The sequence below is a fragment of the Salmo trutta genome, chromosome 34 (assembly GCF_901001165.1).
Source record: "Salmo trutta chromosome 34, fSalTru1.1, whole genome shotgun sequence".
In the NCBI taxonomy this organism is placed as follows: Eukaryota; Metazoa; Chordata; class Actinopteri; order Salmoniformes; family Salmonidae; genus Salmo; species Salmo trutta.
Genome location: NC_042990.1, coordinates 21,677,065 through 21,698,971, shown reverse-complemented (window position 1 = coordinate 21,698,971; position 21,907 = coordinate 21,677,065). Strand labels below are relative to the sequence as shown.

The 21,907-nt window shown below is 46.9% G+C and overlaps 1 protein-coding gene across 1 annotated transcript in view; it reads left to right on the top strand.

Annotated features, from left to right (window-relative positions):
- The first annotated feature begins 647 nt into the window (after window positions 1-647).
- The window catches only part of col28a1a (collagen, type XXVIII, alpha 1a), a 32,919-nt gene continuing 11,659 nt past the window's right edge, over window positions 648-21,907 (top strand). The window contains exons 1-23 of the mRNA XM_029732205.1: window positions 648-828; window positions 1,657-1,803; window positions 1,929-2,100; window positions 9,385-9,511; window positions 9,776-10,042; window positions 10,273-10,293; window positions 10,388-10,447; window positions 11,646-11,699; window positions 12,370-12,414; window positions 12,512-12,538; window positions 12,794-12,838; window positions 13,125-13,169; window positions 14,568-14,621; window positions 14,733-14,801; window positions 14,936-15,004; window positions 18,606-18,674; window positions 18,852-18,920; window positions 19,188-19,256; window positions 19,413-19,481; window positions 19,619-19,687; window positions 19,816-19,887; window positions 20,122-20,190; window positions 20,847-20,918. Coding sequence (XP_029588065.1) covers window positions 1,683-1,803; window positions 1,929-2,100; window positions 9,385-9,511; window positions 9,776-10,042; window positions 10,273-10,293; window positions 10,388-10,447; window positions 11,646-11,699; window positions 12,370-12,414; window positions 12,512-12,538; window positions 12,794-12,838; window positions 13,125-13,169; window positions 14,568-14,621; window positions 14,733-14,801; window positions 14,936-15,004; window positions 18,606-18,674; window positions 18,852-18,920; window positions 19,188-19,256; window positions 19,413-19,481; window positions 19,619-19,687; window positions 19,816-19,887; window positions 20,122-20,190; window positions 20,847-20,918 — 1,734 coding nt within the window. The 5' untranslated portion in view covers window positions 648-828; window positions 1,657-1,682. The remainder of the gene's footprint in view (window positions 829-1,656; window positions 1,804-1,928; window positions 2,101-9,384; window positions 9,512-9,775; window positions 10,043-10,272; window positions 10,294-10,387; window positions 10,448-11,645; window positions 11,700-12,369; window positions 12,415-12,511; window positions 12,539-12,793; window positions 12,839-13,124; window positions 13,170-14,567; window positions 14,622-14,732; window positions 14,802-14,935; window positions 15,005-18,605; window positions 18,675-18,851; window positions 18,921-19,187; window positions 19,257-19,412; window positions 19,482-19,618; window positions 19,688-19,815; window positions 19,888-20,121; window positions 20,191-20,846; window positions 20,919-21,907) is intronic.

Genomic DNA, 21,907 nt, shown 5'->3' with positions numbered 1-21,907 from the left:
CAGTACTCATGTGTTTTACCCCATAAGTCATATTTAGTGCCATATTGGCCCTGTTCAGTTTTAGTAGCATGTCGGTGAGGGTTGGTATTTGACTCAGTGGATCAGTGTAGAAACTCAGTCACTCTGAACATTGAACCATGCATTGAGCGCTGGATGAGTAAGTGCTCACATTAAAATCTTCAAAGATGGAGTAGTAAAACCCTTCGGGGGGTGAGGGGGGTGTCTGTGGGTTCAATAAGACTCAATCGCCTACAGCTATGACTATAAACATATACAGTAGTCCCACCAAGGTTATTCATTTGATTGTAACACGTTAATAACATTAGAGGTTGGGGGGAAAGGATGTTGAAGGTTGATAGGCCACAATATGGTTTATGCATAGGGTCTATCAATAAATATTATAGACCAATAGTTGGCATGAATGATGACTGAGAAAACAAGGTGGTGTGACTGACCTCAATATTGTAGAGTGAGAAAAAAAATGATTTACTGTTGATGTTATCAATATGAAAAATGTGCAATAACCTAAACTCATTTTTTCCCATCAATCTGATAATAATCAGCCCTGTAGCTTTATAAAATACTGGTAAAGGGAGGCATCCCCGTGCTGTTTGACAACAGTGCGATGATAGGTGCGCTTCATAAATATTCAGTGTTCCCAGTGCAGCCCCCTCGTGCAGGTTTGAATCGATTCGAGCGGGTTGATCACCGTTATTCTCTCTTGCTTTAGAACTAAACCGGGGATAAAAACTCGCCCACCGGATTATGTAATTGAGACCAAATGAGCGGACTATTACTGTGATCGATTGTATTTAAATGAGAATCAAGGTAAAGTTTAATTGATTTGAAACTATGTTACGTAACACATTCGTGTCAAGTGTAAGCTATTGAACATGTAGAGAGAATATTGTTGTAGACAATCCAATGACAATCGCATTTGTTTGCATATTGTATTCCAGAATGAAATGTATTTATTTTTTTGGATAAATAGTGATAATAATGATGAGTTCGGTTTTGTGTGCGCTTTTAAATCATCAATCCGTTGATTTGATAGCATTAACCTGTTCTCTGAATAATTCTCAGGAATTATTCATTTATAATCACACATTTAAAAGGAAATATTTGCAGCTAAATATTATGAATAAGGCTGGGACAAATTCCAATTCAAATAACTCGATTAAAATGAAATTCATGAAGTAAAAAAATATTTTGTAACTAAATGGGAACATTTTCTGAAGAAAAAAATGTCTGACCATATCCTGGACAGTACTGCTATAAAGGCAAAAAGTAACTGGCAATAACTTTGGTAAAAGAAACAGATGATCTCACACAGAGAACAGTGGTTCTGGTTCCCTGGGTAGTCATTATGACGTTACAGCTGCAGCTATTCCCTCACTGGAGGCTTCATGTACAACCTGTTCCCTTTGCTTGCTAACAAACTATGATATCGCATTAGCCCAAACTGATCTGTCGTCATTTAAAATTGTATTATGGTCTTGCCGCCCTCTAGTGTGTACATAAGTCATAGCACTCTTCTGTGACTAGGCGTGTGTCAGTGTGTGTGTCGTGTGTGTCTGTCTGTGTGTCTGTGTGTGTGTGCTGTGTGTGTGCTGAATTAGGAGAAGTTGTCTCAAACTCATGTTTGGTTGATTCCAGGCTGAGCTGCTGGAAAAGAGGTGAAGATGAGGAAGGTTGTGGAGCTGTTGCTCCTCATGTTGGTACTAACACACACAGCCAGGGGTCAGGGCAGGAGGAGGAAGGGCCAGAGAGACGACAACCAGGTCCTCCAAAATGAAGGGAAAAGTAAGTGGCTTTCATTCATTCATTAATTAATCAATTTATTCATTCATTCATGTATTCATTCACTCACCTGCAATCCTCTCCACCCTGTCTCTCTTTCCATCCTCTCTCTCCCCCCTCCCCATTAGTTCTGATCTGCCCCGTGGAGATCATGTTCATCCTGGACAGCTCAGAGAAGGCCAAGGTGCTGCTGTTTGAGAAGCAGAAAGACTTCGTCCTGCGTTTCAGCACGCGGCTCATGCAGATCCAGGCAGCAGGTTGGAGACTGAGGTTGAGGCTGGCTGCACTGCAGTACAGCAGGTTGGTACTGTAGAGGTTAGAGAGATGAGGCTGACTGTGCTGCAGTACAGCAGGTTGGTACTGTAGAGGTTAGAGGGATGAGGCTGACTGCGCTGCAGTACAGCAGGTTGGTACTGTAGAGGTTAGAGGGATGAGGCTGACTGTGCTGCAGTACAGCAGGTTGGTACTGTAGAGGTTAGAGGGATGAGGCTGACTGTGCTGCAGTACAGCAGGTTGGTACTGTAGAGGTTAGAGGGATGAGTCTGACTGTGCTGCAGTACAGCAGGTTGGTACTGTAGAGGTTAGAGGGATGAGGCTGACTGTGCTGCAGTACAGCAGGTTGGTACTGTAGAGGTTAGAGGGATGAGGCTGACTGTGCTGCAGTACAGCAGGTTGGGAGGTTAGAGGGATGAGACTGACTGTGCTGCAGTACAGCAGGTTGGTACTGTAGAGGTTAGAGAGATGAGGCTGACTGTGCTGCAGTACAGCAGGTTGGTACTGTAGAGGTTAGAGGGATGAGTCTGACTGTGCTGCAGTACAGCAGGTTGGTACTGTAGAGGTTAGAGGGATGAGGCTGACTGCGCTGCAGTACAGCAGGTTGGTACTGTAGAGGTTAGAGGGATGAGGCTGACTGCGCTGCAGTACAGCAGGTTGGTACTGTAGAGGTTAGAGGGATGAGGCTGACTGCGCTGCAGTACAGCAGGTTGGTACTTTCGAGGTTAGAGGGATGAGGCTGACTGCGCTGCAGTACAGCAGGTTGGTACTGTAGAGGTTAGAGGGATGAGACTGACTGCGCTGCAGTACAGCAGGTTGGTACTGTAGAGGTTAGAGGGATGAGGCTGACTGTGCTGCAGTACAGCAGGTTGGTACTGTAGAGGTTAGAGGGATGAGTCTGACTGTGCTGCAGTACAGCAGGTTGGTACTGTAGAGGTTAGAGGGATGAGGCTGACTGCGCTGCAGTACAGCAGGTTGGTACTGTAGAGGTTAGAGGGATGAGGCTGACTGCGCTGCAGTACAGCAGGTTGGTACTGTAGAGGTTAGAGGGATGAGACTGGCTGCGCTGCAGTACAGCAGGTTGGTACTGTAGAGGTTAGAGGGATGAGACTGACTGTGCTGCAGTACAGCAGGTTGGTACTGTAGAGGTTAGAGGGATGAGGCTGACTGCGCTGCAGTACAGCAGGTTGGTACTGTAGAGGTTAGAGGGATGAGTCTGACTGCGCTGCAGTACAGCAGGTTGGTACTGTAGAGGTTAGAGGGATGAGGCTGACTGTGCTGCAGTACAGCAGGTTGGTACTGTAGAGGTTAGAGTGATGAGGCTGACTGCGCTGCAGTACAGCAGGTTGGTACTGTAGAGGTTAGAGGGATGAGACTGACTGCGCTGCAGTACAGCAGGTTGGTACTGTAGAGGTTAGAGGGATGAGGCTGACTGCGCTGCAGTACAGCAGGTTGGTACTGTAGAGGTTAGAGGGATGAGGCTGACTGCGCTGCAGTATAGCAGGTTGGTACTGTAGAGGTTAGAGGGATGAGGCTGACTGTGCTGCAGTACAGCAGGTTGGTACTGTAGAGGTTAGAGGGATGAGTCTGACTGTGCTGCAGTACAGCAGGTTGGTACTGTAGAGGTTAGAGGGATGAGGCTGACTGTGCTGCAGTACAGCAGGTTGGTACTGTAGAGGTTAGAGGGAGGAGGCTGACTGTGCTGTAGTACAGCAGGTTGGGAGGTTAGAGGGATGAGGCTGACTGTGCTGCAGTACAGCAGGTTGGGAGGTTAGAGGGATGAGACTGACTGTGCTGCAGTACAGCAGGTTGGTACTGTAGAGGTTAGAGAGATGAGGCTGACTGTGCTGCAGTACAGCAGGTTGGTACTGTAGAGGTTAGAGGGATGAGTCTGACTGTGCTGCAGTACAGCAGGTTGGTACTGTAGAGGTTAGAGGGATGAGGCTGGCTGCACTGCAGTACAGCAGGTTGGTACTGTAGAGGTTAGAGGGATGAGGCTGACTGCGCTGCAGTACAGCAGGTTGGTACTGTAGAGGTTAGAGGGATGAGGCTGACTGTGCTGCAGTACAGCAGGTTGGTACTGTAGAGGTTAGAGGGATGAGGCTGACTGCGCTGCAGTACAGCAGGTTGGTACTGTAGAGGTTAGAGGGATGAGGCTGACTGTGCTGCAGTACAGCAGGTTGGTACTGTAGAGGTTAGAGGGATGAGTCTGACTGTGCTGCAGTACAGCAGGTTGGTACTGTAGAGGTTAGAGGGATGAGGCTGACTGTGCTGCAGTACAGCAGGTTGGTACTGTAGAGGTTAGAGGGATGAGGCTGACTGTGCTGCAGTACAGCAGGTTGGGAGGTTAGAGGGATGAGACTGACTGTGCTGCAGTACAGCAGGTTGGTACTGTAGAGGTTAGAGAGATGAGGCTGACTGTGCTGCAGTACAGCAGGTTGGTACTGTAGAGGTTAGAGGGATGAGTCTGACTGTGCTGCAGTACAGCAGGTTGGTACTGTAGAGGTTAGAGGGATGAGGCTGACTGCGCTGCAGTACAGCAGGTTGGTACTGTAGAGGTTAGAGGGATGAGGCTGACTGCGCTGCAGTACAGCAGGTTGGTACTGTAGAGGTTAGAGGGATGAGGCTGACTGCGCTGCAGTACAGCAGGTTGGTACTTTCGAGGTTAGAGGGATGAGGCTGACTGCGCTGCAGTACAGCAGGTTGGTACTGTAGAGGTTAGAGGGATGAGACTGACTGCGCTGCAGTACAGCAGGTTGGTACTGTAGAGGTTAGAGGGATGAGGCTGACTGTGCTGCAGTACAGCAGGTTGGTACTGTAGAGGTTAGAGGGATGAGTCTGACTGTGCTGCAGTACAGCAGGTTGGTACTGTAGAGGTTAGAGGGATGAGGCTGACTGCGCTGCAGTACAGCAGGTTGGTACTGTAGAGGTTAGAGGGATGAGGCTGACTGCGCTGCAGTACAGCAGGTTGGTACTGTAGAGGTTAGAGGGATGAGACTGGCTGCGCTGCAGTACAGCAGGTTGGTACTGTAGAGGTTAGAGGGATGAGACTGACTGTGCTGCAGTACAGCAGGTTGGTACTGTAGAGGTTAGAGGGATGAGGCTGACTGCGCTGCAGTACAGCAGGTTGGTACTGTAGAGGTTAGAGGGATGAGTCTGACTGCGCTGCAGTACAGCAGGTTGGTACTGTAGAGGTTAGAGGGATGAGGCTGACTGTGCTGCAGTACAGCAGGTTGGTACTGTAGAGGTTAGAGTGATGAGGCTGACTGCGCTGCAGTACAGCAGGTTGGTACTGTAGAGGTTAGAGGGATGAGACTGACTGCGCTGCAGTACAGCAGGTTGGTACTGTAGAGGTTAGAGGGATGAGGCTGACTGCGCTGCAGTACAGCAGGTTGGTACTGTAGAGGTTAGAGGGATGAGGCTGACTGCGCTGCAGTATAGCAGGTTGGTACTGTAGAGGTTAGAGGGATGAGGCTGACTGTGCTGCAGTACAGCAGGTTGGTACTGTAGAGGTTAGAGGGATGAGTCTGACTGTGCTGCAGTACAGCAGGTTGGTACTGTAGAGGTTAGAGGGATGAGGCTGACTGTGCTGCAGTACAGCAGGTTGGTACTGTAGAGGTTAGAGGGAGGAGGCTGACTGTGCTGTAGTACAGCAGGTTGGGAGGTTAGAGGGATGAGGCTGACTGTGCTGCAGTACAGCAGGTTGGGAGGTTAGAGGGATGAGACTGACTGTGCTGCAGTACAGCAGGTTGGTACTGTAGAGGTTAGAGAGATGAGGCTGACTGTGCTGCAGTACAGCAGGTTGGTACTGTAGAGGTTAGAGGGATGAGTCTGACTGTGCTGCAGTACAGCAGGTTGGTACTGTAGAGGTTAGAGGGATGAGGCTGGCTGCACTGCAGTACAGCAGGTTGGTACTGTAGAGGTTAGAGGGATGAGGCTGACTGCGCTGCAGTACAGCAGGTTGGTACTGTAGAGGTTAGAGGGATGAGGCTGACTGTGCTGCAGTACAGCAGGTTGGTACTGTAGAGGTTAGAGGGATGAGGCTGACTGCGCTGCAGTACAGCAGGTTGGTACTGTAGAGGTTAGAGGGATGAGGCTGACTGCGCTGCAGTACAGCAGGTTGGTACTGTAGAGGTTAGAGGGATGAGACTGACTGTGCTGCAGTACAGCAGGTTGGTACTTTCGAGGTTAGAGGGATGAGTCTGACTGCGCTGCAGTACAGCAGGTTGGTACTGTAGAGGTTAGAGGGATGAGGCTGACTGCGCTGCAGTACAGCAGGTTGGTACTGTAGAGGTTAGAGGGATGAGGCTGACTGCGCTGCAGTACAGCAGGTTGGTACTGTAGAGGTTAGAGGGATGAGTCTGACTGCGCTGCAGTACAGCAGGTTGGTACTGTAGAGGTTAGAGGGATGAGGCTGACTGCGCTGCAGTACAGCAGGTTGGTACTGTAGAGGTTAGAGGGATGAGGCTGACTGCGCTGCAGTACAGCAGGTTGGTACTGTAGAGGTTAGAGGGATGAGGCTGACTGCGCTGCAGTACAGCAGGTTGGTACTGTAGAGGTTAGAGGGATGAGGCTGACTGCGCTGCAGTACAGCAGGTTGGTACTGTAGAGGTTAGAGGGATGAGACTGACTGCGCTGCAGTACAGCAGGTTGGTACTGTAGAGGTTAGAGGGATGAGGCTGACTGCGCTGCAGTACAGCAGGTTGGTACTGTAGAGGTTAGAGGGATGAGGCTGACTGTGCTGCAGTACAGCAGGTTGGTACTGTAGAGGTTAGAGGGATGAGGCTGACTGCGCTGCAGTACAGCAGGTTGGTACTGTAGAGGTTAGAGGGATGAGGCTGACTGCGCTGCAGTACAGCAGGTTGGTACTGTAGAGGTTAGAGGGATGAGGCTGACTGCGCTGCAGTACAGCAGGTTGGTACTGTAGAGGTTAGAGGGATGAGGCTGACTGCGTTGCAGTACAGCAGGTTGGTACTTTCGAGGTTAGAGGGATGAGGCTGACTGCGCTGCAGTACAGCAGGTTGGTACTGTAGAGGTTAGAGGGATGAGGCTGACTGCGCTGCAGTACAGCAGGTTGGTACTGTAGAGGTTAGAGGGATGAGGCTGACTGTGCTGCAGTACAGCAGGTTGGTACTGTAGAGGTTAGAGGGATGAGGCTGACTGTGCTGTAGTACAGCAGGTTGGGAGGTTAGAGGGATGAGGCTGACTGCGCTGCAGTACAGCAGGTTGGTACTTTCGAGGTTAGAGGGATGAGGCTGACTGCGCTGCAGTACAGCAGGTTGGTACTGTAGAGGTTAGAGGGATGAGGCTGACTGCGCTGCAGTACAGCAGGTTGGTACTGTAGAGGTTAGAGGGACGAGGCTGACTGCGCTGCAGTACAGCAGGTTGGTACTGTAGAGGTTAGAGGGATGAGGCTGACTGCGCTGCAGTACAGCAGGTTGGTACTGTAGAGGTTAGAGGGATGAGGCTGACTGCGCTGCAGTACAGCAGGTTGGTACTGTAGAGGTTAGAGGGATGAGGCTGACTGCGCTGCAGTACAGCAGGTTGGTACTGTAGAGGTTAGAGGGATGAGGCTGACTGCGCTGCAGTACAGCAGGTTGGTACTGTAGAGGTTAGAGGGATGAGGCTGACTGCGCTGCAGTACAGCAGGTTGGTACTGTAGAGGTTAGAGGGATGAGGCTGACTGCGCTGCAGTACAGCAGGTTGGTACTGTAGAGGTTAGAGGGATGAGGCTGACTGCGCTGCAGTACAGCAGGTTGGTAATGTAGAGGTTAGAGGGATGAGGCTGACTGCGCTGCAGTACAGCAGGTTGGTACTGTAGAGGTTAGAGGGATGAGGCTGACTGCGCTGTAGTACAGCAGGTTGGTACTGTAGAGGTTAGAGGGATGAGGCTGACTGCGCTGCAGTACAGCAGGTTGGTACTGTAAAGGTTAGAGGGATGAGACTGACTGCGCTGCAGTACAGCAGGTTGGTACTGTAGAGGTTAGAGGGATGAGACTGACTGCGCTGCAGTACAGCAGGTTGGTACTGTAGAAGGTAGAGGGATGAGGCTGACTGCGCTGCAGTACAGCAGGTTGGTACTGTAGAAGGTAGAGGGATGAGGCTGACTGCGCTGCAGTACAGCAGGTTGGTACTGTAGAAGGTAGAGGGATGAGGCTGACTGCGCTGCAGTACAGCAGGTTGGTACTGTAGAAGGTAGAGGGATGAGGCTGACTGCGCTGCAGTACAGCAGGTTGGTACTGTAGAAGGTAGAGGGATGAGGCTGACTGCGCTGCAGTACAGCAGGTTGGTACTGTAGAAGGTAGAGGGATGAGGCTGACTGCGCTGCAGTACAGCAGGTTGGTACTGTAGAAGGTAGAGGGATGAGGCTGACTGCGCTGCAGTACAGCAGGTTGGTACTGTAGAAGGTAGAGGGATGAGGCTGACTGCGCTGCAGTACAGCAGGTTGGTACTGTCGAAGGTAGAGGGATGAGGCTGACTGCGCTGCAGTACAGCAGGTTGGTACTGTAGAAGGTAGAGGGATGAGGCTGACTGCGCTGCAGTACAGCAGGTTGGTACTGTAGAAGGTAGAGGGATGAGGCTGACTGCGCTGCAGTACAGCAGGTTGGTACTGTAGAAGGTAGAGGGATGAGGCTGACTGCGCTGCAGTACAGCAGGTTGGTACTGTAGAAGGTAGAGGGATGAGGCTGACTGCGCTGCAGTACAGCAGGTTGGTACTGTAGAAGGTAGAGGGATGAGGCTGACTGCGCTGCAGTACAGCAGGTTGGTACTGTAGAAGGTAGAGGGATGAGGCTGACTGCGCTGCAGTACAGCAGGTTGGTACTGTCGAAGGTAGAGGGATGAGGCTGACTGCGCTGCAGTACAGCAGGTTGGTACTGTAGAAGGTAGAGGGATGAGGCTGACTGCGCTGCAGTACAGCAGGTTGGTACTGTAGAAGGTAGAGGGATGAGGCTGACTGCGCTGCAGTACAGCAGGTTGGTACTGTAGAAGGTAGAGGGATGAGGCTGACTGCGCTGCAGTACAGCAGGTTGGTACTGTAGAAGGTAGAGGGATGAGGCTGACTGCGCTGCAGTACAGCAGGTTGGTACTGTAGAAGGTAGAGGGATGAGGCTGACTGCGCTGCAGTACAGCAGGTTGGTACTGTAGAAGGTAGAGGGATGAGGCTGACTGCGCTGCAGTACAGCAGGTTGGTACTGTAGAAGGTAGAGGGATGAGGCTGACTGCGCTGCAGTACAGCCTTGTGCCCTCGAGCAAGGCACCTAACTCTAACTGCTCTCCATCTTCTTCTTCTTCTTTTTCTTCTCCTCCTAGTTCTGTTTCTCTGGAGCACAACTTCCGGGACTGGCAGGATGTGGATGTGTTCCAGAGCAGAGTGGCGTCCATGGCCTACATCGGACACGGAACCTACTCAGCCTTCGCCATCACTAACGCTACACAGGTCTGCATATCATTATCTAGTAGCGCTTTATTTGGATTGTCCCTTGCAGATGGTTGATGGCTGTTAAACTAACTATCCACTAAACCTAACCCTAGTCCTAGCCCCAAGCCAATAGGGTTGCATATGAAAGTTTGTTGATAGTTGGATTGTCAATAGAGGACTATCCAAAAAAAAGTCAACCCAATTGAGAACAAAGTGCACCACACCAAAAAAACAAGTATTAGACCCAATACCAAAGTACAATCAAATGATTATAACACCCAGATGTTTAGCCGTGAGACAGCGGCCAACAGCCTGAGGGTGATGTTGCTGATGACTGATGGCGTGGACCATCCCCGTAGCCCCAGTGCTGTGACCGCCGCGTCCGAGGCCAAGAACCACAACATTCGTCTGTTCACCATCGGGCTGTCGGGTCTACCCAGGGATATGCCCACCAACGCCAGGTTACGTTCCATCGCCAGCGCCCCGCCACAGCAGCACGTCCTCAGCCTTACAGACAACATGCTGGAGGATAAACTCTTCAGAGAACTGGTGAGTGGTGGTGGGAGTGAGCTGTCCTCAAGGATGCCAACATGTCTTGAGATTGCCATACAATTCTAGATGTTTATGTTTTCCTTCACCCCTTTAAATCCCAATTCAGTAGGGCTCATGCAGTCAGTTACCTGACCAGGATTAAAATGGCTCAATTTAAACATGTACATTACTGAGCACCTAAGTGTGAGCTATCAAAATATAAAGTGCTCTTATTTCTGCTTTTTTAGAATGCGCTTGTCAACACAGGGGTAAGTATGTCCCTTTTTCTGGTACCATCCATTTGGAATGTAAAGATGACTATCTCTGAGGTGTATACTCAAATGTTGCTTCTCTTGGTTCCAGTGCCCACAGCCGAAGTCCTGTCTGTGTGATAAAGGAGAAAGAGGTCCCCCTGGAAGCCCAGTGAGTCCACTTCTGTCTCATCGTCTAACCCATTCTTGTTTTTGCTCAAAAGCACCCTCTGGTAGCCAGTGCATACCATACGCTATAACTCTTCTTCAGTTTTCATTTTGTTGTCCTCTTCTGTCTTTTGTCAATTCATTCAATTCAGGAAGTACACTGACATTTAAATTCCCATTTTGGTCATTGAAAATCACTGACTGGTTTGATGAATTGACCTCATGTGTCCAGGTTGAAGTGTCCAGGTTGACAGTGGTTTACTCTGCAGTACAGAGGAGTAGTAATCCTCAGACAGGCCTGTGTTATTGCTGGCATGTTCACCAGTTGGACAACCATGGGCTGTAACCCCCCTACATATCCTTTTGTATGCAACCAGGGGCTTTTCCAGTCATAGCCCCCCTGTCCCTAACCCCCCTAACTGCTCAACGCCCCTGTAACACCCCTGAATACTCATAGCAGGTGCTCATAGCAGGGGCATCTGGCCTCTTTGTGAATAGGATGAGGTGTATCTGGCCTCTGTGTATATAAGAGTGGTCCTGGGCATCACATCAAAGAGTAGGAAGTGTTTCCCACACTGCAAGTGTAGCAGGCCTGTACTGTGCGAGGGGTCGAAGGGTCATGGCGTAAAATAAAAGAATAGCGTAGTGGGACTTTGTGTGTTTTGACTAGCAGACCTTTTGAAGAGAGGCTTTTGGCTGGAAGCAGTGGTCAAGGATAGGAGATTAGGTGTGGGCAAACACACAGGGAGGGGATGAGCATTAGGGTGTTAGGGAGTTGACTGAGGCTATACGGCACAGAGGCCCCTGACACTATTGAGTTAACTGAGGCTAAACGTCACAGAGGCCCCTGACACTATTGAGTTAACTGAGGCTAAACGTCACAGAGGCCCCTGACCCTACTGAGTTATTTGAAGCTATACGGCACAGAGGCCCCTCACACTATTGAGTTGACTGAGGTTGTATAGGCTACCACTTAAGGTTTGAGGCTGATAATACATAGAGAGGTCACAGGAAGAGCATAGACAGGGACACGCACCGAACGACCACGGTCACCTACTGTACGCACAAATCTACACACACCATGGGGATGTTATGGGAACAACCAGGGATGAAGAAGGGCCCCAAAAAGTCACATTCTGGCCAACGATCTGTCCATTCTATCCTCTGATGGAACGATCTCTCCATTCCTTTGAAATCTGCAGGGGAAATCAGCCCAGCCTGGATCTGACGGTACTCCCGGTCCAAAAGGATTTCATGTAAGTTCTTCGTTTTGTCCTGAGATAATCCCACCATGTTCATTTGTAGTGACAGAAAGAATGCAGTGTTTTTATATATGTTGATGTTCGTTGGAATGTTTTTATATATGTTGATATTCGTTGGAATGTTTTTATATATGTTGATGTTCGTTGGAATGTTTTTATATATGTTGATATTCGTTGGAATGTTTTTATATATGTTGATATTCGTTGGAATGTTTTTATATATGTTGATGTTCATTGGAATGTTTTTATATATGTTGATGTTCGTTGGAATGTTTTTATATATGTTGATGTTCGTTGGAATGTTTTTATATATGTTGATGTTCGTTGGAATGTTTTTATATATGTTGATGTTCGTTGGAATGTTTTTATATATGTTGATGTTTGTTGGAATGTTTTTAAATACGCTGATGTTCGTTGGAATGTTTTTATATATGTTGATGTTTGTTGGAATGTTTTTAAATATGTTGATATTCGTTAGAATGTTTTTAAATATGTTGATGTTTGTTGGAATGTTTTTCTATATGTTGATGTTCGTTGGAATGTTTTTATATATGTTGATATTCGTTGGAATGTTTTTGTTTATGTTGATGTTCATTGGAATGTTTTTATATACGTTGATGGATATATGGATGCATTCACTGTCTGGTCTCTGGTGTCACTGTAGGGGGAACCTGGCATCAACGGAAGGCCTGGGATGGAGGGTATCGAGGTACTGTAGCATAGATGACTAAACCAATCTATAATGGTATATTGTTGACTTATAACTGATGTATAGATTTTTATTGAGATCTCTCCTGTTGTTTTAGGGTCGGCCCGGCACTAGAGGGGAAAAGGTGAGATACCAGTACTACTTGGTGTCCGTAAATGAATTGTGCAAAGATAATTGACCCATGATGGATTAGATACTGAATCATAGTGAAACAGCTGGTCAAGATCCCCATTCTACCCTGACAACAAACAGTAGACTGTAGTGTTTGTTCTACACTACATGCTAGCTAGATAACATCAGTTTTAATCAGTACCCTGGCCCTCTGGCACGCCACGGTTTAAAACGCTCAGCAATCTTCTCTGATTAAAATGTTTTCCAGGGGGAAAGAGGCGAGTGCGGCGTCCCCGGGATGAAGGGAGATCAAGTAGGTTTTTTATGAATGACTCTCTCCGCTCTCTCCATGCCTCTGCTCTGTTCATTGTAAATGGCTGTCCCCCCACTAACTACTGCTCAGTGCATTCGGATGAATTGCTGACTAAGGATTAACTGCATTGTGAAGAGATAGCTATACGCTAGACTCAACAGCTTGCAAGCTTGTAGCTGGGAGTGAGAGTTGCACATGTCCTTTTAAAGTTTTTGTGACTTTTGGCTGCAACCTCAATAGGCTGTTATGTCCCTCTTCCCCGCCTTACTGTGACCTGTTCCCACAGGGGCCAGACGGACCTCCAGGCCCTCGGGGACCCAGAGGAGAGCAGGTGACTCAATATAATATAATACAACTTTATTGTCCATATGTTACAGCGAACAATATGGTCAATATGGTGGTGGCATGGTCATTTTGGAGACATGCAGATCAATGTTTTTTCCCAGAGGCCTCAGACAATGTTTGTTTAGTTGTCGATACAGACTTGGGGCCCTACAAAATAGATCAAAATAGATAGCCAAGTCCCAGGGATAAGTCAAAGTCATTATGTCTGTACTGCTTGTGAAACAAAAAGAAAACTCAACTTCATATGGATTATTTCTAACACACTTTAGCACTGTACAGGGAAAATATTATATTTGACTTACCCTGGAAACTAGAGGAGGCTGGTGGGATGAGCTACAGGAAGACGGCTAATTGGTATGCATGGAATGGAATCCATGGAATGGAGTCAAACGTGTTTTCCGTATGTGTGATGTGTTTGACTCCATTGCAATATTCCATTGCAGCCATTACCATGATCCCGTCCTCCTATAGCTCTCCGCACCAGCCTCCTCTGCTGGAAACAGTAAAACAACTAGGTTTAATTGAATAAGGCCCTGAGTATCTTTAGAATCCAGTATATGTACTTGCACGTGTTCAAAATGAATGTCTTCGATTTACGTACTGAGGAGAAATCCCCGTGGCTTTATACATTTGGAAGAATCCCACTCCTCACACAACACTGCCCATTCATACCTGTGTGTGAATGAGTGAGTGGTCAAACTGAACGATTCTTGTGTCTACACCCCTACATCCGACCCTCCACCGGAACCATCAGTATCTCATGGAGATGCGCACTGAGTATGAAGCTCTTCTCCCAGTCTGCACTTATGGAATGTGAGTCCTGGCTTAGTCCTTATCCCGTCATAATGGAGCCTATCTAAAGCAGTCAATCCAAGCCTGCAGTTTATTATCTCCCACCAGACTATTGTCCTGCAGGATTAGTGTTTCGGCACGTTATCCACCCCCTTTAATTCCTCCTTAAACGCTTTTCATGCCCCTCCAGCGGTAGCATGACAATAGCAGTCCATCACCTGAATACGGTGGTGGTTTTTAGATAAAAATGGTCCTAGATTATGTTCCCATGGGGACTAGGGAGTACCTATGCAAATAATTGTAGAACTAAGGAGGATGAGGCTAGTGGAAACATAATTTGATTGACCACACCCTGACCCTCCAAACTATACATGATCTGTTTGCCATACCATAACATTGACCAGAGAATGTAAAACTAAAGCTTACTTTGGTTTAACTCACACATCACTGCTCACACGCATTTCCAATTACAAAATAAGCTTGGGGGAGGGTGGGTTCTATCCAGGAAAAACTCAAAGCCCTGTGAATTTAGTCTACTGCAGATTATTTAAATTCAGGCATTGACCGAGGTGTTTTCTTGTCTGTGTTGCAGGGTCTTAGTGGAGGTCCTGGGGACCAGGGCCCTGAGGGACTTGTAGGACCCAAAGTAAGGATGACGTTAAACTTCCAATACCTCCAGAAATTTTCTAGATAAAAATACAGCTAAAATGTATTGAGAAAGTTGGGGTAAGGTGAATGATGCCCCTCTCTTTCCCAGGGTGACCGTGGACCTGGTGGAGTGACAGGACCTCCAGGGGATACTGGCATCGGCTTTCCTGGACCTAAAGTTAGTTTAGATATTCTTTATTTTTGGAGGTGTTACTTCTGCCTATTTTCTGTCATGCAATCTCTCTAGTGATCTCTCTAGTAATCCTTCTAATGATCTTTCAGACTCTAATCCTAATTTCTCCGGTATCCCAGGGCAATAAGGGAAACCAGGGAAGGCCTGGACCCACCGGTCCCATGGGTATGGGTGATCCAGGACTGCCGGTAAGTTCACAATATTCGTTACGTGTTATGGCTAGATACAGTTGAGTCGGAAGTTTACATACACCTTAGCCAAATACATTTAAAGTCAGTTTTTCACAATTCCTGACATTTCATCCTAGTAAAAATTCCCTGTGTTAGGTCAGTTAGGATCGCCACTTTATTTTAAGAATGTGAAATGTCAGAATAATAGTAGAGAGAATGATTTATTTCAGCTTTTATTTCTTTCATCACATTCCCAGTGGGTCAGAAGTTTACATACACTCAATTAGTATTTGGTAACATTGCCTTTAAATTGTTTAACTTGCGTCAAACGTTTTGGGTAGCCTTCCACAAGCTTCCCACAATAAGTTGGGTGGATTTTGGTCCATTCCTCCTCACTGAGCTGGTATAACTGAGTCAGGTTTGTAGGCCTCCTTGCTCACACATGCTTTTTCAGTTCTGCCACAAATTTTCTATGGGATTGAGGTCAGGGCTTTGTGATGGCCACACCTTGACTTTGTTGTCCTTAAGCCATTTTGCCACAACTTCGGAAGTATGCTTGGGCTCATTGTTCATTTGGAAGACCCTTTTGCGACCAAGCTTTAAACTTCCTTACTGATGTCTTGATATGTTGCTTCAATATATCCACATAATGTTCCTTGCTAATGATGCCATCTATTTTGTGAAGTGTACCAGTCCCTCCTGCAGCAAAGCACCCCCACAACATGATGCTGCCACCCCCGTGCTTCACGGTTGGGATGGTGTTCTTCGGCCTGCATGCCTCCCCCTTTTTCCTCCAAACATAACGATGGTCATTATGGCCAAACAGTTCTATTTTTGTTTCATCAGACCAGAGGACATTTCTCCAAAAAGTACGATCTTTGTCCCCATGTGCAGTTGCAAACCGTAGTCTGGCTTTTTTTATGGCGGTTTTGGAGCAGTGGCTTCTTCCTTGCTGAGCGGCCTTTCAGGTTATGTCGATATATGACTTGTTTTACTGTGGATATAGATACTTTGGTATCTGTTTCCTCCAGCATCTTCACAGGGTCCTTTGTTGTTGTTCTGGGATTGATTTGCATTTCTCACACCAAAGTACATTCATCTCTAGGAGACAGAACGCGTCTCCTTCCTGAGCGGTATGACGGCTGCGTGGTCCCATGGTGTTTATACTTGCGTACTATTGTTTGTACAGATGAACGTGGTACCTTCAGGCATTTGGAAATTGCACCCATGGATGAACCAAACTTGTGGAGGTCTACAATTTTTTTCTGAGGTCTTGGCTGATTTCTTTTGATTTTCTCATGATGTCAAGCAAAGAGGCACTGAGTTTGAAGGTAGGGCTTGAAATACATCCACAGGTACACCTCTAATTGACTCAAAGGATGTCAATTAGCCTATCAGAAGCTTCTAAAGCATGACATCATTTTCTGGAATTTTCCAAGCTGTTTAAAGTCACTGTCAACTTAGTGTATGTAAACTTCTGACCCACTGGAATTGTGATACAGTGAATTATAAGGGAAATAATATGTCTGTAAACAATTGTTGGAAAAAATTACTTGTGTCATGCACAAAGTAGATGTCCTAACTCGACTTGCCAAAACTATAGTTTGTTAACAAGAAATTTGTGGAGTGGTTGAAAAACAAGTTTTAATGACTCCAACCTAAGTGAATGTAAACTTCGTACTTCAACTGTATGTAAGGGCTGACGCCGGACAGGAGAAGCAGGGAACAGACATAGAACAAGACAGGAACAGCGTCAGAACATGGGTAACACGGACATATGACAAACAATGCAGCAGCGGGGAACAGAGCTGGTGAACTGACAAATATAGGGGAGGTAATAAACAGGTGATTGAGTGAGTCCAGGTGAGTCCAATATCGCTGAAGCGCGTGACGAGGGAAGGCAGGTGTGCGTAAATGATGATGACAGGAGTGCGTAATGCAGGGCAGCCTGGTGCCCTCGAGCGCCAGGGGAAAGAGCGGGAGCAGGTGTGACAGAACCCTTCCTCTAGGGGCGCCACCCGGTGTCCCACCTGGGCGAGCCGGCTGGGCAAACCGGCTTGGGGTAAACTCCCCGCGAACCGGCAGGGGTGTGGGAGACTGGCGAACAGACATAGAACACGACAGGAACAGAGTCAGAACATGGGTAACACGGACATATAACAATCAATTCCAAAGCAGGGAACAGAGCTTTGGAACAGACAGATATAGGGAAGGTAATCACACAAGTAATTGAGTCCACATGAGTCCAATGATCGCTGATGCGCGCGACGGGGGGAAGGCAGGTGTTCGTACTGATGGTGGCTTGAGTGCGTAATGCTGGGGATCCTGGTGCCCTCGAGCGCCAGGGGGAGGAAGAGCGGCAGCAGGCATGACAAGATATCTTTCTTACGTCAATGCTTGCTTGACATATCCCTCTACAACAAAGCTTTCTTAGTGTCCAACAAGCGTTCTCTACCCTTAACCTTGTTCTGAACACCTCCAAAACAAAGGTCATGTGGTTTGGTAAGAAGAATGCCCCTCCTCCCGCAGGTGTTATTACTACCTCTGAGGGTTTAGAGCTTGAGATAGTCACCTCATAATAGTATTTGGGAGTATGGCTAGATGGTGCACTGTCCTTCTCTCAGCACATATCAAAGCTGCAGGCTAAAGTTAAATCTAGACTTGGTTTCCTCTATCGTAATCACTCCTCTTTCACCCCAGCTGCCAAACTAACCCTGATTCAGATGACCATCTTACCCATGCTAGATTACGGAGACATAATTTAAAGATCGGCAGGTAAGGGTGCTCTCGAGCGGCTAGATGTTCTTTACCATTCGGCCATCAGATTTGCCACCAATACTCCTTATAGGACACATCACTGTATTCTATACTCCTGTAAACTGGTCATCTCTGTATACCCGTCGCAAGACCCACTGGTTGATGCTTATTTATAAAACCCTCTTAGGCCTCACTCCCCCCTATCTGAGATATCTACTGCAGCCCTCATCCTCCACATACAACACCCGTTCTGCTATTCACATTCTGTTAAAGTTCCCCAAAGCACACACATCCCTGGGTCACTCCTCTTTTCAGTTCGCTGCAGCTAGCGACTGGAACGAGCTGCAACCAACACTCAAACTGGACAGTTTTATCTCAATCTCTTCATTCAAAGACTCTCATGGACACACTTACTGAAAGTTATGGCTGCTTTGTGTGATGTATTGTTGTCTCTACCTTCTTACCCTTTGTGCTGTTGTCTGTGCCCAGTAATGTTTGTACCATGCTTTGTGCTGCTACCATGTTGTGTTGCCACCATGTTGTTGTTATGTTGTGTTGCTACCATGCTGTGTTGCTGCCTTGCTATGTTGTTGTCTTAGGTCTCTCTTTATGTAGTGTTGTGTTGTCTCTCTTGTTGTGATGTGTGTTTTGTCCTTTTGGTAGGCCGTCATTGTAAATAAGAATTTGTTCTTAACTGACTTGCCTAGTTAAATAAAGTTTAAATAAAAATAAAAATACAATTGTAGAATTACCCTGCAGTGTGTCAGGACATCCACTAGGTGGAGACATATTGTTAATAATTGAGCTTTGCTCTTTGCTGATGGATATAAGTAATTTTTATCCTCTGTATTATGTCTACTAGGGTCCAATTGGTCCTCCAGGGGTTCAGGGAACACAAGGGTTCCCAGGAGAGGGTCTACCAGGGCCTAAGGTGAGACACCGTCACTAGCTGTTCATACCACTGAATAGTCTAGCTTGGATATGTTCTGTATGTGTAGGCTATAGTGTGCTGTACGTGAGATATGACATGTAGGAATCACATATCTTTCTTATTTATACAGTAAAGTGTGTACCTAGCTAATGGCGCAGGGTGTATTATGTGTTTCAGGGTGACAGGGGTTACGAGGGTCCTAAGGGCACCCGCGGCACCCCGGGTTCAGGGTTCAAAGGTGACAAGGTATGTTGGCCCTAACCCTGACCCTAAACCATCAAAATTGTCTCTCTGATGCCAAGAGGGGGGCCTTTTAAATGTTAATTCCCAGGGGCCGAGACTTGGTAAGTCCGGCCATGCACTTCAGAAGCACTGTGTTCTGGTATTATGACAGGGTCCTTGATGAAGTTGCTATCATAAAAGGGGCCCAGAAGCAAAAAAAAAAACATTTGGGAACCCCTGCACTAAGGGACTACCGCTTATCCCCTGATCCCTTTAACCTCTGACCTCCAGGGAAACACAGGAGCTCCAGGTTTGCCAGGATTGGTGGGTTTTCCAGGTGCAGGGATCCAAGGAGAAAAGGCAGGCCTATTAAATTATTCCATTGTTTCCACTATTCTACTGTTTCCACTGTGTTCCACTATTTCAATTTGTATCCAACTGACATTCTGGTTTGTTTTATCACTCAATTATAACTAAACTGACTAATCTCTGTCCCTCTCTCTTCTCTCCTTGCAGGGAGACAGTGGTCCATCTGGGTCTCCCGGCCCTCGAGGGCCACCAGGGCTGGGAATAGTCGGCCCAAAGGTGGGTGGAACTAAATATGGTGGTGGGTGACATGGTACATTGCCCCCTTTCTCAAATCCAGACCATGAGGTCCGTAGTACTGCTGGTTTTCATTCTTCACCTCTAATCAGGGACTGATCCAGTTGTCTTCTCCACAGGGTGACCAGGGCTTCCCAGGAGAGCACGGACCACAGGGAGAGAGAGGAGTCGGGGAGCCAGGGTCAAAGGTGAGTTGATGGCAAAGGTCCCCAATGAAACATATAACACCGGATATTATATACATTCACTGTATGTACAGCTGAGATGAGCAGGGGTTGAATGTGGAGGTGAGTGTCTGGTCTTTGGTCGTCTCCAGGGTGAACCAGGTCCTGACGGATCTTCTGGGATACCTGGTATACCCGGGGAAGATGGATCGGTCGGACCTAAGGTAAGCAAGGGGTCAAAGGAGGTCAAAGTTCATTTAGAGGTCAACGTTCATTGGGCCCCATTGTATATTTACTAGAGTGTAAAGTCAGGAATGATTTGCTCTAAAGTTTAAGTAATCTTTATTCGTCCAACTGCTTTAAAATGCAAACGCACAGAGCACAGACATTTGAAATAGTTAATTTGCTAACTGGTTCATTGTCTGCATTTTTGTATTCTCCTTGGTGTCTTGAAACAGGGTGAGATTGGTTTGCCAGGACTGCGAGGGACAGAGGGTGAGCCTGGGAAAGGAATTCCTGGAGAAAAGGTAGAGTTCTTTTTTTGAAGGTTTTGGATCTAGAATGTTTACCCAGACAACCACCCACAGTCCTATAGAAACCTTTGGTACTGTAGTGCTGGCATACCTGCATACACCTACATTAAACACAGGATTACCTGCGTCGTCCAGTATAGGAGTCTGAAGAAGAGGACATCCTGAATGGTCAACCTTCAAAGTACAGGATGGACAAATATTGCGCTGGGCCTTACACAATTGAATTGAGTAAGTTTACCGGTCAAAGGGAGGGTGTGACAACAGAGAAATCTGCATCATTACCGCCATATTAAACATGCCGTATAGACCAGGCTGGATGAATAAACATTTACTAAACATTTTCACAAAGAATACAACTAGACTCCCTGACCGGTGCTTCACCTTTGAAAAGCAATTCCAAGCAATATTATACATCAAAATACAATAAGATATGAATGGCACCTGCATTGGAAACGGAAGCGCGAACACAGTATTGGTGCATTCCAGAGAATCCTTAGTGTCAGCATCCCAAATAGCACCCTATTCCCTATATAGTGCACTAATTTAGACCATAGCTCTATGGTATGCACATCATAGGTTGGTACATACTTTCCCTGTCTTTGTGTCTACATTTATTTTTGGAATTATTTCACTTGTGTGTTTGTCTACAGGGTGATCGAGGTGACCGGGGGGTGAGGGGACTACCAGGATCGCCAGGGCCCGTGGGACCTGCAGGAGCCAAGGTATGTTAAAGCCACACTTCTTAGTTTGTGCATACCCTTAAAAAGTGGTCCCCTGCACTCTCATCGAACAAGGTGTAATTTCGAAATTTGGTTGCGCATCAGCAATCAGTCAATTAGCCCATGTCAGCTTACATTTTTTAAGATTGGTAAGTTAGTCTAGTGGCCAGATATCTAAACTTGTAGTATGCATGGTCAAATTACCCCCATTCATCATCAGTTATCATACTAAAAACGGCAAACATTTGTCTCCACTCTATGGCAAAAAAGTATAGAATTGCAGGAAATTAGCTGTAAAACTGCACATTTATCTTTCCTCCCCATGGCAAAATGTGTAGAATTGCCGCAAACTTGCTTTAAAATGGCAACATTTTCTCTAGGTCCCATGGCAAAATGTGTTTTTTTGTGGACTCCACCCCCATCATCCCTGCTGTAGTTAGATATGTTAGGGAATGTCATGGTTCAAGTTACATGAATGGAATGCTGCTTGGAATTCTTCAACTTCATGTTCAGTCTGGGTGGTATTCTGACTTGAGATCTTCACACATTTTTAAGCAAGTCTCCCATTGACATCAAGGAAGTCTGAGTTGTACCTATCTCAACACTCAATCAGGCCCTCTATGCAAACGCTTGCCCAAATTCCAAATATGTGCTCTGTTTCCTCAACGGTTCCCAGAAACATTGACAAGAAGCCAGCAACCATTGTATTCCATCACTACATTTTACGGCCTGGTGTCATAGACTAGACGTAACATAGTAAATGTAAATCTGGGGACACTCAAATTAGTATGATATGTTATGTTTGGTATGGTTACAGAAGACAGAAGGTCACTTAAAGCAAAAATGAAAGGAGGGTGGTTGGTCGTAGTGGATTGGTCAGTGTATAACGAGAACATCTATCAACCCAAAGGTTGTGTGTTCGAATCTCATTTAGCGTTTTAGCTTATTAGCAACTTTTCAACTGCTTACTACATTTGAGCTACTTTGCAGTT